At 47.1% G+C, this 19,033-nt stretch overlaps 1 protein-coding gene across 8 annotated transcripts in view; it reads left to right on the plus strand.

The window, feature by feature from the left end:
• The window catches only part of CALCOCO2 (calcium binding and coiled-coil domain 2), a 209,473-nt gene that overhangs the window by 175,134 nt on the left and 15,306 nt on the right, over window positions 1-19,033 (plus strand). For all 8 annotated transcript variants that reach the window (XM_077459788.1, XM_077459784.1, XM_077459780.1 and 5 more), the window contains one exon: window positions 18,792-18,817. In XM_077459788.1, the coding sequence (XP_077315914.1) occupies window positions 18,792-18,817 (26 nt within the window). The remainder of the gene's footprint in view (window positions 1-18,791; window positions 18,818-19,033) is intronic.

Consider the following 19,033-nt stretch of genomic DNA (forward strand, 5'->3'; position numbering starts at 1 on the left):
TGTATATGGCCAGTTTGGTCTGTTATATGGCCTCTTCTATATCTATCTGTAAGTGTTGGCTGTGTCGTATTGAGTTCTAGACATCATTATAGTTATGGCAGCCATAACACCCAGTTCTGTTTTTAATGCAGAGGTGTAACTGGCTGATTTCTTGATTGAAAACAGTGCCCCATTTCATTTCATGCTATGGCCCAGTTTGGCCACGTTGAAACATATTAAAATGCAATCCATGCTTTTGTATACTTTATTACCTAAAACAGTAGAACATGGTAAAATGTAATGCTGTACGATTAATAGCCCTACACATTCAATTACATTTTTCTTTTTTTTTCGAAATATTATGTCCCTGTTACCTTATCCCCAATTATATAATGTATATTTTATAATATATATATATATATATATATTTATGGTCCAGAGCCCTCTGACCGATACAGATAAGGATGACAAACAAGGTTAACATAAACTCGCTTACTTGAAATGGACCTGAAAGTGTGCCCTGGTCCGACGTACGGTATACCAAAATAAGGGGGCAAAACATTCAGGTAGGGGTTGCCTTCTATTGATTCAAGTTTGTTACTGGGTGAGCTCGACAAAGGCCTGGGCCATCTCCACTAGCGGATTGGATATGAAGCGGGCGAAACAGGTGGACCTCCATCTGCACAACTTCTTGATAATGTGGTCCGGGACCCCTTGGCGGGATGCTGTTGAAGCTGCTCCGATACGGAATGAATAGTGGGTAGGATAGAGGCGAAGGATACCCAGGAGTATCCTGAGATGATCCATAAAGCGGGCAGCGTTCAGAGGCTTAGTGTGAAACGGCAGAAGCAGACTAGTACTTGGTTGATCAGCCAAAAGGGGCAACGAGCGGTGAGAATGGCGATCGGGTACCAGCGGTTGTTGGACTTATAGAAGTGTATGTCCGTACCCGAGCCAAGCTGCTGTGTCTTGGAGACTGCTAAGTATAAGGCGGAATGGTCTTTGTATCGGACCAGGTGGTGCTTGTACAGCATGCGTGCTGTGAGGCTACTACAAGTAAACTCGCTTGGCCGTAAGAAGCCGTAGAAGGCCGGGTGTATGGCTGTTTGTAAATGACACTACTGTGGAGACCGAAAAGGTGCAGTGGCCAGGATATCTGACACATTTCTAAACGTCTCCTGTGATAGGCAGTAGTCTGGTGCCGGCCATCGGCTGGCGCTTCTGGATACCGCACATAACAGCCTGAACGGCGAGGTAAATAAGGAGGGTACGGTAGGGTCCTGGTGGGAGGTGTAATGTTATACACCGGTCAGGTATAGCCGGGTCGTATTAAAGGATAACGCCAACTGCGAGTGGCAGTAGGAAATGAAGGCTATGACTTGCTTGACACGGGACGTCTCTGTGCTGTGATCCGTGATTAAACGATTAAAGGCCCTCCAGGCTGATTGATAGGCCTTGAGGTTATTTGCGGAAAAGGGAGTGATCAATGAGTTGTGTAGCCGCTAGGAGGTGAGGGGCTAATCCAGGGTCAGCTGAGACCAGTCCGGGATAGCTGCTGATGTTGGTCCGGCTCCAGGTACCTGAACGGAAAACGAGACAAGGTTAAAGCGGGAGAGGGCGTCCGCTGCCTGATTGAATTTACCGGGGATAAAGGAACAACGGATGTTGAACTGAAACAACAACAAGAGCTGGACCAGTCGACGTAGAAAGGACATAATCAACAGAGAGGACGCCTTGGCGCAGCCAGGAATTGCCAGTAACTGGGGAGGCCAGGGAGCTGCGAGCCAGAGGTGGCCAAAAACAGCCGCAAGCCCGTGGAGGCCGCTGCGTCGGTCATCACCTGGGGAGAAAGGGAAGACACAGAGGAAATGAACAGGGAGACGCCAATCCCAAACGATAGCAATTCCTCCCGCAAGGCAAGGACTGCTATTGCCGCGGGATCCAGGCTGAGGACTTGCTCTGAATCCTGTGAGAGGGACAGTAAGACCAATAGGCGTGACACAAAGGCGCAACCCTGAGGGATGATGCGCATAGGGAAACTCGACATGCCGTGTAGGGACTGTAGGTGTCTATTGGATGACTAGACAGGGGAATATGCGAGGATATTATATGCCCCTAAAGACGGTAGTTGTGATGGGCGAGCGTCTGCCGTTGGCTATGGGCTGATGCCTCTGGATGCCTCGTAGTGGGGATCTTGCTGTATGGGCCGAATGACAGAAGGCTCTCCGTGCATTTGTAAGGATAAGAAATGCTGAACGCTGGCTAGAAATAGCCTGGGCGTGCTACAGGAAGAAGTCAGTTGCGTGTGTCAACATGATCCTGGTGCGGGACGGGAGTTGAACTCAACTGTCCTAAGGAAGAGATGAGTAGGCAGACAACAGTGAGTGGTTGTGTAAGAAAAGCCACAGGAGACGAGTGGCCGATTGAGTGCTGCTGAAAATGACGTGTAGCCGGTTCGTGTGCCACTGAGAACGTGCTTGCCAACGAATGATTGCAAGAAGTTATGCTAAGTCGCGAGTCTTGGTATGACCAAAAGTGTGTTAAACGTGTGCTTGCGATAAATGCCCGGGAGTTTGTCACTGGAGATGTGTACGTAGTGACTGTGAGCCGTTCATGTTACCGCATGTGCACTGCGAGGACTGCAGGAGTTGTGCTTGAATGTATGTTTTGGACGCGTGCTTGCAAGATGTTACCCAGGATGCGTGCTTGCTATGATTGCAAGATGTTATGCTAGGATGCGTGCCTGCAACTAATGCAAGGAGTTATGCCGGGATTCGTGCTTGCAACGATTGCAAGGAATTATGGTAGGTCACATGGGTAGCCAGGCCGGAAAGACCGAAGTCCATCCAGTCCCACCACAAATCAAATTAAATAAAGTATCACACAAGCCGACACACCCAATTCTACGCCCGCAGCTGATCCAGAGGAAGGCAAAAAACCCCCAACAGAGCATAGCCCAATTTGCTACAGCAGGGGAAAAAATTCCTTCCTGACCCCTCGAGAGGCAATCGGATTTTTCCCTGGATCAACTATACCTATAAATAAGTACCCCGTAATACAACGTATCTTTAGGAAGGTATCCAGGCTTTCCCCAAAACAATCCATCGCGCAGCCAGAAGTGCCTGCCCACAATGATTGCAACAAGTTGTGCCTGGACACCTGCTTGCAACGATTGCAAGAGGTCTATGCTCAAATGCGTGCTTGCCATGATTGCAAGAGAACTATGCTCGAATGCGTGCTTGTAATGAGTGCAAGAGGTCTATGCTCGAATGCGTGCTTGCAATGATCGCCAGAGGTCTAAGCTCGAATGCCTGCATGCAACGATTGCAAGAGGTCTATGCTTGAATGCATGCTTGTAACGAGTGTAAGAGGTCTATGCTCGAATGCGTGCTCGTAATGACCGCGAGAGGTCTATGCTCGAATGCGTGCTTGCAGCGATTGCAAGAGGTCTATGCCCGAATGCGTGCTTGTAATGAATGCAAAGGTCTATGCTCGAATGCGTGCTTGTAATGACCGCGAGAGGTCTATGCTCGAATGCGTGCTTGCAGCGATTGCAAGAGGTCTATGCCCGAATGCGTGCTTGTAATGAATGCAAAAGGTCTATGCTCGAATGCGTGCTTGTAATGACCGCGAGAGGTCTAGGCTCGAATGCGTGCTAGCAGTGATTGCAAGAGGTCTATGCCCGAATGCGTGCTTGCAATGATTGCAAGAGGTCTATGCTCGAATGCGTGCTTGTAATGCCATCGAGAGGACTATGCTCGAATGCGTGCTTGCAGCGATTGCAAGAGGTCTATGCCCGAATGCGTGCTTGTAATGAATGAAAAAAGGTCTATGCTCGAATGCGTGCTTGCGATGATCGCAAGAGGTCTATGCCCGAATGCGTGCTTGCAACGATTGCAAGAGGTCTATGCTCGAATGCATACTTGCAATGAGTGCCAGAGGTCTATGCTCGAATGTGTGCTTGCGATGACTGCGAGAAGTCTATGCTTGAGTGCGTGCTTGCGATGATCGCAAGAGGTCTATGCTCAAATGCGTGCTTGCGATGATCGCAAGAGGTCTATGCTCGAATGCGTGCTTGCAATGATTGCAAGAGGTCTAAGCTCGAATGCATGCCTGCAATGAGTGCCAGAGGTCTATGCTCGAATGCGTGCTTGTAATGATTGCGATTAGTCTATATCTGGATGCGTGCTTGCCATGATTGCAAGAAGTCTACGCTTGGATGTGCGTTTGCAACGATTGCAAGAAGTCTACGCTTGTATGTGGAGAAAACGGCGAGACCCACCTAAACGAAGCTGAGTTTCCCTTCCGAGGCAACTGATAATGAAATGAGGCCGAGGAGCAAGGCCCCCGGTAGGCGTCCAAACATTGAAGAATCAACTGGACCCAAACCGGGAAGCGGTATGTGACAGTGAAGTGAGAGAACCTGCCATGACAGAGATCCAGATCGCCATGCCACAACTTGCGACCGAGCACGAAATGGATTCTGGAGCATGTACCGAAATGAGGCCATTCCTGGGGCACGCCGAGATGAATTTGGTACACAGATGTGACTATTCGTACCGGAACGTGATAGGTGAAATGAAATGAAAACCCATGACAAAGACAAGAATCAGAGGACGACCCCATGAAGCAACAGATGAAACCTGTCTTTGGAGCATGTACTGAAATGAGGCGTAGCAGCTGGGCACCCCAGAACGAATCAGTGCATAAAACGAAATGCGACAGGATTCGAATTGGCGCGTAATAAGTGACAGAAATGATATGCCATGACAGAGACAAGATTCAACGACTGGACTGACGGTTACAACAAAGAATCCGTCTCTGGAGCATGTACTGAAATGAGGCGTAGCAGCTGGGCACACCGGGACGAATCGGTGCATAAATAAACGCAACAGGATTCGAATCGGAGCGTAATAAGTGACAGAAATGATAACCCATGACAGAGACAAGATTCAACGACTGGACTGATGGTAGCAATAAAGAACCCGTCTCTGGAGCATGTACTGAAATGAGGCGTAGCAGCTGGGCACACCAGAACGAATCGGTGCATAAAAATGCGACAGGATTTGAATTGGAGTGTAATAAGTGACAGAAATGATGTCCCATGACAGAGACAGGATTCAACGACTGGACTGTAGGTTACAAAGAATCCGTCTCTGGAGCATGTACCGAAATGAGGCGTAGCAGCTGGGCACACCAGGACGAATCGGTGCATAGAGGAATGCGACAGGATTCGAATTGGGGCGTAATAAGTGACAGAAATGGTATGCCATGACAGAGACGAGAATCAGGGACCGTGCGTGAACCTGCGAGTGATTCAGTCTCTGGAGCATGTACAGAAATGAGGCCGAACCCTGGGGCACTTCAAAGCGAATCGGTGCACCAGAGGTGCGACAAGATTCGCGCCAGAGCGCGACTAGTGACAGAAATGATTTGAAACGGTAGAAATGACTGGGAGTGAAATGATTTGACATGAGATAAAATAAGATACATAGCATAACTGCATGAATGAAGAGACATATATTCGAACTGGAGCAGACAAAGCGAAACGTGCGGACTGCTTGCCTTGTCGTAACAAGCAGTCGGCTGTGAGTCGAACGATTCGACCGATACTAATAGAAATGCTCGGGCAGACGAATAGTTTTGAATGCCGTACCTGCGAATGAATCGCCTGACGTGGCGTAATCGAACGTGTCGAAAAGTGATAACGACTACATCGAAAATAGAAAATAGTGACATGCGTACGAGGGCCACGGTAAAACATTCGATTTAAAAGAAGCGAGCGGGTCGAGAGTACAGGGAATGTTGATGGTACATCGAAATACATAATTGAAAAGGGGATGCCGAAGCCAAACCTGCGACAGCCGGCCCAACGTGAAACGACAAATTCGATGGGTACGACGACACTCCGACGGCGAAACCCACGGACGCTGATGTACGGGAAGACGAGTTGTCAAGACGGAAACGAATAACGCGGGAACTCACGAACAGGCTCACTGCATCTGGTCTGGATAGTCAGCCCTTGATGTCTGACGTATCAGATATCGCGCACCGGAACCGACGAGGAGGAAAGGCGAACGGGCTGGTTATATACACCACCGGGCTCCTCCCATAATTTCAGGCCACCACACTGGCCTTTCTATATATATATATATATATATATATATAGTCCTTTATCAGTATAGGAACTGAGGTACAGTCTGCTAATCACAACCTACTAGTTCCACAAAGGTCCTTATAAGGACTGGTAAGGTATAGTGTACTACAGTACATAGGGTTGAGTGAGGTACAGTCTGCTATTCCTTAAGGACTGGTATAGGTCCACAATATATAGGGTTGAGGTGCACTACTGCTGACTGCTGCCCTATTCTGCAGCAGTCCTTTATCAGTATAGGGACTGAGGTAGAGTCTGCTAATCACAATCTACTAGTTCCACAAAGGTCCTTATAAGAACTGGTAAGGTATAGTGTACTACAGTACATAGGGTTGAGTGAGGTACAGTCTGCTATTCCTTAAGGACTGGTATAGGTCCACAATATATAGGGTTGAGGTGCACTACTGCTGACTGCTGCCCTATACTGCAGCAGTCCTTTATCAGTATAGGGACTGAGGTACAGTTTGCTAATCACAACCTACTAGTTACACAAAGGTCCTTATAAGGACTGGTAAGGTATAGTGTACTACAGTACATAGGGTTGAGTGAGGTACAGTCTGCTAATCCTTAAGGACTGGTATAGGTCCACAATATATAGGGTTGAGGTGCACTACTGCTGACTGCTGCCCTATTCTGCAGCAGTCCTTTATCAGTATAGGGACTGAGAGTTTTGTCACAGGGTCATTTAAAAAATGACAGGCAGAGGAAGAGGCAGGCCCTTCTGCAGGGGTGGTAGGGGTAGGGCAGGAGCAACAGGCTTGAGCCAAAGTGGGAAGTTGCAGAAGGTGCGTTCAATTACTTTAAAGGACGCACCAGACTTGGTTGAGTGGCTCACTCAGCCTTACTCTTCTGCACCCTCCTCATCCTCTCGATCTGCACCCTCTTCTTCACTCTCTGCTATGTGCGCCCCCAAAGACACTACCACCAACAACACCACCACCACCACCACCACCACATACCTTCCGCTTGAGTCACAGGAATTATTTTCCGATCCATATCAAGACATTTCTGATGCGCAGCCACTCTTGGCATTGGATCAGGAAGAGGAGGTAGCAACAACCGCCACTCTGCAGTCTGACGACAGTATCCAGATGAGCCCAAGGAGGAGGTTGGTCCCCGGTGTTGCTGCCTACTCCGAGATCTCTACTTATAGCGGTGGGGAAGGTGACGTCGATGATGATGTGTCTAGTGATGTCACGTGGGTGCCCACAAGAGAGGAAGAGGAGGGGAGTTCAGAGGGAGATATGGACCAGCAGATAGGGAGGAGAAGCAGGAATAACTTACATTGCACAGGAGGGACAAAGCAGACTGCTAATGTATCAGGCGCTCCCAGGACGCCGACACATGGCTCCGCAGTGTGGGCTTTTTTTAACGTGTCCGATGCTGACAATAGCGTTGCCATCTGCAATCTTTGCAGTCAACGCATTAGTCGCGGTAAGCCCAACACTCACCTAGGGACGACCGCCTTAAGAAGGCACATGAGCAGCCATGGCCGAGCCCAGTGGGAGCAACGGAACACACAAAGCCACACTCCAGGCTCTCACCATCCAGCCTCGTCTTCCACTTCTCCTTCTCCTTCTCCTCTCTCCTCACAATTGTCCTCCACTCCACCTTCCATCACGCCAAGCTCACATTTTTCTGCAAAAAGGCAGGCTTCCGTGGGCCTAATGTTCGAGCGTAAAAAAATGATGACGCCGGATGACACTCTTGCCCAACGGTTGACGGCTGGCTTGTCAGAACTGATAGCCCGCCAACTACTGCCATATAAACTGGTGGACTCGGAGGCCTTTCAAAAATTTGTGGCCATTGGAACACCACAATGGAAGGTCCCAGGAAGGAAGTATTTCTCAGAGAAGGGCATCCCAGAGCTATATGGCCATGTTCAGCGGCAAGTGAATGTATCTCTGGCACACAGTGTCGGTGCCAAGATACATCTGACCACAGACACGTGGTCTAGCAAACACGGGCAGGGAAGGCAAATCACTTTTACTGCCCACTGGGTGAACCTTCTGACGGCCGTCAAGCATGTAACCCGTGGCACCCGTGTAGGTTTGGTTTTACCGCCACGGATTGCATGCAGGCCCGGCTCTTCTTCTCCTCCTCCTCCATCCTCCTCAGCTGACTCCTCCTTTTCCGCTGCTAGCGTCTCTTCTGCTGCGCCACCCAAGCGCCCCAGAACCTATTCGACATGCCAGGTGAGACGTTGCCATGCTGTGCTGCGTCTGTTGTGCCTGGAAGCCAAGAGCCACACTGGCCCGGCACTCCTTTCAGCTTTGCGTTCACAGGCAGATCAGTGGCTAACACCGCTCAATTTGACAGTTGGTAAAGTGGTGTGTGACAATGGTGCCAATCTGCTTAGCGCATTGAAACAGGGCAAAATTACGCACGTGCCATGCATGGCACACGTCTTAAACTTGGCCGTGCAGCGATTCGTTGTCAAATACCCTGGGGTCCAGGACATCTTGCGGCAGGCAAGGAAAATCTCGGCCCATTTCAGAAGATCTTACACGGCCATGGCTCGCCTTGCCGACATTCAGCGGCGACACAATCTGCCGGTCAGACGTCTTATTTGCGATTGCCCGACGCAATGGAACTCAACCTTCTATATGCTTGATAGGCTGCTCCAGCAGAAACGTGCAGTTAACGTCTACCTGTATGAACTCTGCGGCAGAACAGGTTCTGGGGAGCTGGGTTTTTTTTCACCGCGCCAGTGGCTGCTCATGCGCGACGCATGCAGACTTCTGCGGCCATTTGAGGAGATCACCAAACTGGTCAGTCGCAGCCATGGCGCCATCAGTGACATGGTACCTTATGCCTTCTTTATGGAGCGTGCATTGCATCGTGTCATTGATCAAGCTGTGGAGGAGCAGGAGCGGGAAGATGAGGAAGTCGCAATGCTGGATGAATTCCCAGGGGGGCTACTCTATCTGAGACAAGTTAACAACAGGAGTCTGAAGAGAAGTCAGAACAGGATGGTGCCGGGGCGGATGAGGAGGAGCAAGAAGAGCATGCTTTAAACCTTTCTGGGATCCCTGTTGTTGTGCGTGGATGGGGAGAGGAGAATGAAGAGGACGACATTATCCTGGATGATGAGCAGGAGCCAGGCCACCACACCGCTTCCAGTTTAGTGCAAATGGGGGCCTTCATGCTCCAGTGTTTTAATAGGGACCCCCGTATAAAAAGCATAAGGGTCAAGGACCAGTACTGGGTGGCAACGTACTTAGACCCCCGGTACAAACACAAAATGGCAGAAATGTTACCGCCGTCACAGAGGGCTGTCAGAATGGAGCACTTCCAGGCCTTGCTTCGAGAAATGCTGCATTCTGCTTTTGCGTGCGCTGGCAGAGGAGCAATTCCCACTCCCAGAGAAGGAGTTGCGGGTACCAATCCAACAGCGCCTGCAAGAAGAGGCCGGTTTGAAGATGTGTTGGTGACTTCGGATATGAGGTCATTCTTTCAGTCGACCCATCGACAGGTGTCATCCGGATCCAGCATCAGGGAACGCCTAGACCGTCAGGTGTCCGACTACATCGGGTTAACGGCCGATGTGGATGCTCTGAGGAGTGATGGACCCCTGGACTACTGGGTGGGCAGGCTTGACCTCTGGCCAGAGCTTGCCCAATTTGCAATCGAACTGTTGGCTTGCCCCTCGTCCAGTGTCCTGTCCGAAAGGACGTTCAGCGCAGCAGGGGGGATCGTGATCGATAAGCGTACTCGCCTAGCTCACGACAGTGTTAACTACCTCACATTTCTAAAAATGAATGAGGCATGGATCTCGGAGGAATTCAACACATGTGACCAGTAGACCATGTATATGTCTATAAACGATTTTTTTAATCGAGCACACAGACCTTCTTTCTTCATTTGACTCACTTCCTTGTCCAAAAAAAGCACACCGTACTATATGCCCGTACCCTCCTCTTTGAAGAGGTTGAGCGGTGTCATATTTCTACTGGGGCTGCTTATTATGAGGGGCTCCCACCATCCCTGTGCTGTGCTCACTTCCTCCTGGGGCTGCTTATTATGAGGGGCTCCCACCATCCCTGTGCTGTGCTGACTTCCTCCTGGGGCTGTACCTCTGCTGTGCATATTATGAGGGGCTCCCACCATCCCTGTGCTATGCTCATTATGAGGGGCTCCCACCATCCCTGTGCTGTGCTGACTTCCTCCTGGGGCTGCTTATTATGAGGGGCTCCCCCCATCCCTGTGCTGCGCTGACTTCCTCCTGGGGCTGCTTATTATGAGGGGCTCCCACCATCCCTGTGCTATGCTGACATCCTCCTGGGGCTTCTTATTATGAGGGGCTCCCACCATCCCTGTGCTGTGCTGACTTCCTCCTGGGGCTGTACCTCTGCTGTGCATATTATGAGGGGCTCCCACCATCCCTGTGCTATGCTCATTATGAGGGGCTCCCACCATCCCTGTGCTATGCTGACTTCCTCCTGGGGCTGCTTATGGTGCAGGTGTCAGTGCTGTATATCACGGTGCCAGTGTCAGTGCTGTATATCACGGTGCTGGTGTCAGTGCTTTATGTCACGCTGCTGATGTCAGTGCTCTCTATCACGGTGCAGGTGTCATTGCTGTATGTCACGCTGCTGATGTCAGTGCTCTCTATCATGGTGCTGGTGTCAGTGCTGTATATCACGATGCTGGTGTCAGTGCTTTATGTCACGCTGCTGATGTCAGTGCTCTCTATCACGGTGCTGGTGTCAGATCACTCTATCACAGTGCAGGTGTCATTGCTGTATGTCACGCTGCTGATGTCAGTGCTCTCGATCATGGTGCTGGTGTCAGTGCTTTATGTCACGCTGCTGATGTCAGTGCTCTCTATCATGGTGCTGGTGTCAGATCACTCTATCACGGTGCAGGTGTCATTGCTGTATGTCACACTGCTGATGTCAGTGCTCTCTATCACGGTGCTGGTGTCAGTGCTTTATGTCACGCTGCTGATGTCAGTGCTGTATATCACGGTGCTGGTGTCAGTGCTTTATGTCATGCTGCTGATGTCAGTGCTCTCTATCACAGTGCTGGTGTCAGATCACTCTATCACAGTGCAGGTGTCATTGCTGTATGTCACGCTGCTGATGTCAGTGCTCTCGATCATGGTGCTGGTGTCAGTGCTTTATGTAACGCTGCTGATGTCAGTGCTCTCTATCATGGTGCTGGTGTCAGATCACTCTATCACGGTGCAGGTGTCACTGCTGTATGTCACACTGCTGATGTCAGTGCTCTCTATCACGGTGCTGGTGTCAGTGCTGTATATCATGGTGCTGGTGTCAGTGCTTTATGTCACGCTGCTGATGTCAGTGCTGTATATCACGGTGCTGGTGTCAGTGCTTTATGTCACGCTGCTGATGTCAGTGCTGTATATCACGGTGCTGGTGTCAGTGCTTTATGTCATGCTGCTGATGTCAGTGCTCTCTATCACAGTGCTGGTGTCAGATCACTCTATCACAGTGCAGGTGTCATTGCTGTATGTCACGCTGCTGATGTCAGTGCTCTCGATCATGGTGCTGGTGTCAGATCACTCTATCACGGTGCAGGTGTCACTGCTGTATGTCACACTGCTGATGTCAGTGCTCTCTATCACGCTGCTGGTGTCAGTGCTGTATATCATGGTGCTGGTGTCAGTGCTTTATGTCACGCTGCTGATGTCAGTGCTGTATATCACGGTGCTGATGTCAGTGCTGTATATCACGGTGCTGGTGTCAGTGCTTTATGTCACGCTGCTGATGTCAGTGCTGTATATCACGGTGCTGGTGTCAGTGCTTTATGTCATGCTGCTGATGTCAGTGCTCTCTATCACAGTGCTGGTGTCAGATCACTCTATCACAGTGCAGGTGTCATTGCTGTATGTCACGCTGCTGATGTCAGTGCTCTCGATCATGGTGCTGGTGTCAGTGCTTTATGTAACGCTGCTGATGTCAGTGCTCTCTATCATGGTGCTGGTGTCAGATCACTCTATCACGGTGCAGGTGTCACTGCTGTATGTCACACTGCTGATGTCAGTGCTCTCTATCACGGTGCTGGTGTCAGTGCTGTATATCATGGTGCTGGTGTCAGTGCTTTATGTCACGCTGCTGATGTCAGTGCTGTATATCACGGTGCTGGTGTCAGTGCTTTATGTCACGCTGCTGATGTCAGTGCTCTCTATCACAGTGCTGGTGTCAGATCACTCTATCATGGTGCAGGTGTCATTGCTGTATGTCACGCTGCTGGTGATCATCTCCTGCACCCTCTTCTTTGCCTACCCTGGCCTTCCCTCTCCTTCATTGCCTTCATGCGCTCCACAGTCCTGAATTGTCACAATTTCACATATAAAAAAAAAGAATAATTGTAGTTGTCGATCCCAGATTCACCTCATACATGTGTTATGTCATTGGCCATGTGGTGGGACTATGTTTGCACAGCTAGTAATTATTTTGTGGCTGCAAATTTGACCTGTAGGTTTGCAAAGTTCGCCTCCCATTGAAGTCAATGGGGCCCGCCGCGAACGTTACGGTTTGCGAACTATCGGCCACGTTTGCAGTCCGCGTTTGCGAAACGTCCCGTTGGAAGTTCGTCCATCACTATTCAGCAATCTGGGCTACAGAAGTTCTTCTAATAGATCGAACATTACGTGCCAGCCTTCGCTCCCCACGTGAATATGACTCTGTTGTCGATTTTCCTTCCTTGGACTACTTTTGGTAGGTCCTGACCACTGCAGACTGGAAACATCCCACAAGAGCTGCAGTTTTGGAGTTGCTCTGACCCAGTCGTCTGGTCATTACAATTTGACCCTTGTGAAAGTCGCTCAAATGCCAAATTCATAATTTTTTCTGCTTTAAACAGACCAACTTCAGGAACAACATGTTCACTTGCTGCCATTTAAATCTCACCGTTATTCAGAAACCATTGTAAGATAATTAATGTTATTCACTGTACAGTACCAGTCAGTGGTTATAATAATATGGCTGATCGGTATGTGTGTATATGCATATAGTATATATGTATTTTTAATTTTTTCTTTGCCCATGTTTTAGATTTATGATGACAATCATTGGCTTTTCTATAAATAATCAGGTAGATTCACCCTGTATGTTGTCCTCTTAACCATTGTCACCAAAACCTAAAGTGATGAGAAATACAAAATGTTAAAGTCACCAGAACAACAATCTTGTCTTGGAGACATCTGTTATATGGGCAGGAAAAGGAAGGAAATCTCCCCAATGGGACACAAACAGGAAGAAAAAAAATGTATAAAAGGACCAAAGATTTAACCTCTTCCCTAATTTGAGTGTTTGCTCTCACCTTCCCGCTCTCCTCCTACTTCCTTATAGCAGTACTGAAGGCTTCCTGTACACACTCAGCTTTATACTCTTTTGGCTCACGCAACATTTTTGTTTAGTGCGGCGCTCCCACTCCCTAGCAACCTTTTTCCTTTGCAATGTTACATTATCCTCCAGTGTGTCTTCTCTTCCCTTTGTTGTCACCATTTGACCTTAATGGAGTACACAGGCTCTGTATTGCACACCCAGAATCAGGACAGACAACCTCATGCACACAGATGTTGCATAGATAAGTATAATACATACAGTATATAGTTCACAGTACGTTACATTGCATGCTGTTGTCCTTCCAACACCCCTTCTCAACAGCATGTGCATGGTGTGGTTTTCTAGTGTACTATTCCTTGTCTCTTCAGATATGAGGCCACTTCTTTGCTTATGTATTTTTTGTAATGAAGTCCACATACCTTTGGCCGTTTTCTCTGTGGATAAGCTGGTCATCTTCCACTAGTAAGCTTATAGTCGCTATTGCCTGTCTATTCTTCCTGTCCCAATCCTCCGTCTCTCCGTTTGTGGGTCTGTCTGTATTCAGCACTTGCCATGAGTCATCCTTGTTCAGAAACATTCCTAGATTAAACTTCCACAGCTGGTAATTGGCATTTCTCAGCTTTGCGATTGCAAACTTCACATCTGAGCCACTTGCCATCTTTCAGCAGCTTGTATACAGTACTCAAGGATTTGCAGTATCCTCTCCAGTACCTGGCTCCAATAACCTTTTGCATAGATAAGTATAATGCATACAGTATATACCTGTCAGAATCCATGAACCAAATCGAGACAGAAGTACAATTAAATCACACTTGTTTATTAATAAAAAATAAAAAGGTAAATAGAGTAAGCGTAGTCAAAGCATAGCCAGAGTCCAGTAACCGGATCGGGTAGTCAGCCAGGCCAGAGTTCAATAACCAGATCAGGTAATCAGCGAGGCCAGAAGTCGGGGACCCAAGTGGAGCAACAGCAAGCAGGATAAGGAGCCAGAAGGGATGTCAGCAAGCCAGTCTTTAAACAGAACCGCAGGAGATGGTTTCTTGTGATGTGAACAAGGAGAAGGCAAAGATGAAGTGAGCTGGACAGCTTTAAGTAGGCAGGTCAAACGAGCAGGATCAGGGACAGCTGGGTAACTGTGGAGAGAGATGAGAGCTGGCAAATAGCCGACAGCTGAGCAGCCAGCCCAGAGAAGGAAGGGCTAAGCCAGCCCTGACAATACCGTATTTATTGGCGTATAACACGCACAGGCGTATAACACGCATCTTAACTTTAAGAGAGACGTTTCAGGAGAAAAAGTTACACAGCCCCCTGGCATAATACACAGACCCCACCTGCATAGTACACGGCCCCCTGTACAACACACAGCCCCCTTTCATTATAAAGACCCCCCCCCTGCACTCCCAGCACTGGGACAGGGACAGCGCTGCAAGCATATTCCAAGGTTAAGAAAACTTCACATTGTCAGCCCCTTCTCATCCACCGCTTCTCCTGTGTCACTCTCATTGTAAATGAAAGCTTCTAAATACCTCCATTAATGCCGCTTTCTCTTGTGGACCTGGTCATGTGACTGCTCTCCTCTCTGTCATTGATGGTCACGTGACCGCTCTCCTCTTCCAATGAAAAGCTACACACGAGGAGGAGGCAGAGTGGGATGAGGAGAGCAGCCACAATGAGCAGTGTTAATTAAGGGAGTCAGAGGCTTAGAGTTACATTGAGAGTTACACAGGAGGAGCGGTATAAGACAAAGGGCTGGCAGTAATGTTTTCTGAACATTAGAGTTTACTGGCAGCGCTGTCCCACGGCCTGACACCCTCCCAATCGGTGGCACCCGGGGCGGACTCCCGATCCCTGCCCCCTGTAAAAAAACAGATATCGGCGTATAACACACAAGCACGGTTTACCCTCTATTTTCAGGGTAAAACAAGTGCGTGTTATACGCCAATAAATACGGTAGTTCACAGTACGTTACATTACATGCTGTTGTCCTTTGAAAAACAGACACAGTAAAAAAAGACACACAAGTGGTCAGAAAACAGATGGCCAGGGCAGAAACATGCACAAAAAGTCAGGGCACACACACACAGCAGACACACGCTCTGTTAGGGCAGAAATACACAACCATACACACAGTCAAGGTAGACAAATAGACTATTCACTAATGCAGAGTGTCACCACAGGTTGTTGCTGAGGGCTCCAATAAAGTACACAATGCAATTTCCTAATATTTCATAGAAGGAGATTTGCAAGGAAAAGATGGACTTTTTCAGGCACAAATGTTAAGATTAAAAACATATGTACATCTTTATTTTAACAAAATTCATACAAAAATATAAAAAAACGACTACAATATTAAAATTGAGTATTATCCAAAGTGTATAACCAAATATTCATCTATTGAATAGCACCTTCATTGTTGGTTAGTTACCCCGATACGGAGTGACATAACAAATGACAAAAAAATTTAATCTGCCTGATGACTGTCATTTGGGGACTATTCCAGCCTGGGTTGCGAACAGTTCCCGCACAACTGGTTTCTCACTGCAAAGTGCTTCCTCAGGAGCTTAACTGTATATCTAAATAGATGGAAAAAACAACGTTAACAAACTATCTATACATTTTTTCAAAGCAATGTGCATTGTACAAGCACTTAAAATGATCCTAGTTCACTTACATTAATTGGTGTATAACTTAGATCAATACAGGTGAGTAGATGCGGAGACATAACACCAACATGGACCAAAACACAGGCAAATGTGGGGGTGTCCTATAGGTAGCAGCCAGCGAGACACAACAAAGGTATAGGTATGATAATAACCAGCCTAATATTTCAATTGTTTGAATTTAATATGGGTATTTTCAACTTACAATAAATGTGTGTCGTAGAGGTTCCTGTCTCAATTATTCAAGTGTTACCACCAATTATAACAAGCAAACCACCGGATAAATTTGGAGGTGAGTAGTTATAATAATCAATAACGTGCATCTCTTCAAGAGGGTACCTTTGGGCCCTAGCAGCCTTCATACACTCACCTGAAAGTAAATTATAGCTACTTGAAATGTAGGACATACTGTATATAAAGGGGTCATACTGGAACCCATAGCGTCAATTCAGGGTTCAAGAAAAAAGGGTATAAAGCCCAGCCAGTAAGGGCAAAAAGCTCTAGATCTTGTCCAGGATGGCCATCTGTAAATAGGATACATATAGTGGAAAAAAAGAGGGGTGCTAGACTAAGTGCAGCATTAAAATAAACAGTTTAATTACAGAGTGGCAACTCATAAATATATGAATAATACAGGCACACGTCCTCTCAGGAAATTTCCAGTATTGTGGAAGCATTGAGCAGTGGCTGTGTGAACAGATGGTAGCAGGAAAAAGCCGTAACCAGCGTGGAATGCAACATGGCGTGGGGCTGGACGTGACGTGACTACGGAGGGCCTGCTGACGTGCACGTACTTTCTGTCTTGGGTCACTAATGGCCATCAGGACAAATGAAGAAGGTGAATCTATGAAGCAGAGGCTCAGCAAAAGAAGTCTGATGTTGATCTACAACTAGAACTAATTTTGCGATTGCAAGCTGACAAGACCTTTCCAAAGGCACTTATTCAACCATAGCAACAACCGGCACAATAAAGACCTGACAGGGATTCCAACCCTTGACTTCTCTCTCCAAAATGTAAAAAAAAAAATTGGTTATATATACACACACACATTTGAAATAATGCCATGAATATTTTTTATTAATTAACCTCAACATTAGCGGTATCTTCGGCAGCATGTAGAATTGATCAGGCAACAGTAAAAAAACACTTCTAGTAGGTAGCCGACAGACAGGATTCAAAACATAAACAGCTTTTGGTTGCTATAACAGCTGTGAGTCTGTTATACTGATGCTGCCCAAAGCTGGGGATACAATAGATCTGTGAAGTGCCCACAGTGGAAAGAGTAGGATTCTTGCTAAATAGCAGGAACCCTATGAGATAATTTGGGTTGAGCAGATAAACTACAGGGTATAGCAGCCAGACATATGGAAGAAGGAGAAGATCTAGAATGCAAATTTAATGTAAGCCCAGAAAGATGGAGAAGCCCTCTTAGCCAGACTCCAAAGAAAAAGAAGGGCATATGGGAGGTTTAGAAAGCTGAGTCCCTGTTTGTAGCCTAGAAGCAAAAAGTGAGTTTCTGTAATGAAATAAGAATAATTTTCTCAGAATTGCCAGACTGCACAAAAATAATTAACCATTAGCTTTATTATGGACTCCAATATTTGAGTTTGACTTAAGTCTTATTGTAGGCCCACAGACAAGTAGTAGCCAAGGATGTACAAAGCATATTAGACCTTGCGTTAATAGAGGAGGCCAAAACGAAGTCGTATAGCCAAATAGTAATGGTTCCCAAGACGATGATGATTCATTGAGGTTCTGTAACGACTTTAAAAAATTGAACAAGGTATCAAAGTTTGATGCCTACCCTATGCCCAGCGTTTATGAACTCATTGAGAGGTTGGGTCCCACAAGATTTAGAACCAGGCAAAAGAAAAGACACCATTTGCTACCCCAAAGTATGCTTGGCCTGCAAGCCTGCTACATTTCAGCAAATGATGAATGAGACCCTTAGGTCTCAATAGTACTTCACAGTAGCCTACCTAGATGATGTAGTGGGAGATTAATTTTCCCAGGGTAGAGGCGATATTAAACTCCATACCAGAAGCGGGTTCAAGAGCAAACCCAAAGAAGTGTGCCATAGGTCTGGAAGAAGTGCAGTACCGTCTTTACCTCATTGGATGAGGCATGATAAAACCCCAAATACCCAAGGTAGATTTGATTAGAGGTTGGCCCAGTCCTATTAGAAGGAAACAGATTCCCGTCCAGAGCTGTGGGTCCGTCCCTGTATGGATGTAAACACTGGCAATGGCAGATAGATCGACACAACCACTGCATCTCTGAGGCTGTCATTGATATTGGCAGGATGGCTGCACGGAATACCGGTCATTCCCTATATGGATAAACATGACTCTCTACACAGAGGTATAGGTTTATGTGCTGATGTGAATAAAGCCAAATACAGGGTCTAGCATTGCTGACATCATTCTGAAAATGCTGATTGTTTTGGCCTTTCTAGCTTCAATACTTTCTGAGACACTGACTTTGGACAAGTCTGAAGATCAGAGGCAAATCAGAGCTCCTGATCTGTATTCTTGTTTCAGTGTAGTCACTGAAAAAGTACTGAAGTCACCGGTTCTGAGTGATAGGCTAAGTGTGTGTTAGCATTTACTAATGCCACATATATGGTATTATAGAGTTAGCTTGCAATTTTATTAATTTGACATATGTTTGTATTTTTTCAGCAATTCCTCCTAGGATCCCAGCAGAGGTGAGTTTGGATAACACCGTTTAGTATTCTGCTAAAGTTTAGCATTTAAAACACAATACAATAAAAAACATGATCATGCTATTAATTACAAAACTGGTAAACATTTTAGTTCAAGTACATTAATTAGCACTTACAATTCATTCTAATAGGAATTGTGTAATTTCAGACTACTGAACATTTAGACACTATTAGCAACATGAAATGTGTTTAAAAAGC

Source organism: Lithobates pipiens, unplaced genomic scaffold (assembly GCF_037356315.1).
Source record: "Lithobates pipiens isolate NorthernLeopardFrog02 unplaced genomic scaffold, aLitPip1_a1.2 Scaffold_28, whole genome shotgun sequence".
Lineage (NCBI taxonomy): Eukaryota > Metazoa > Chordata > Amphibia > Anura > Ranidae > Lithobates > Lithobates pipiens.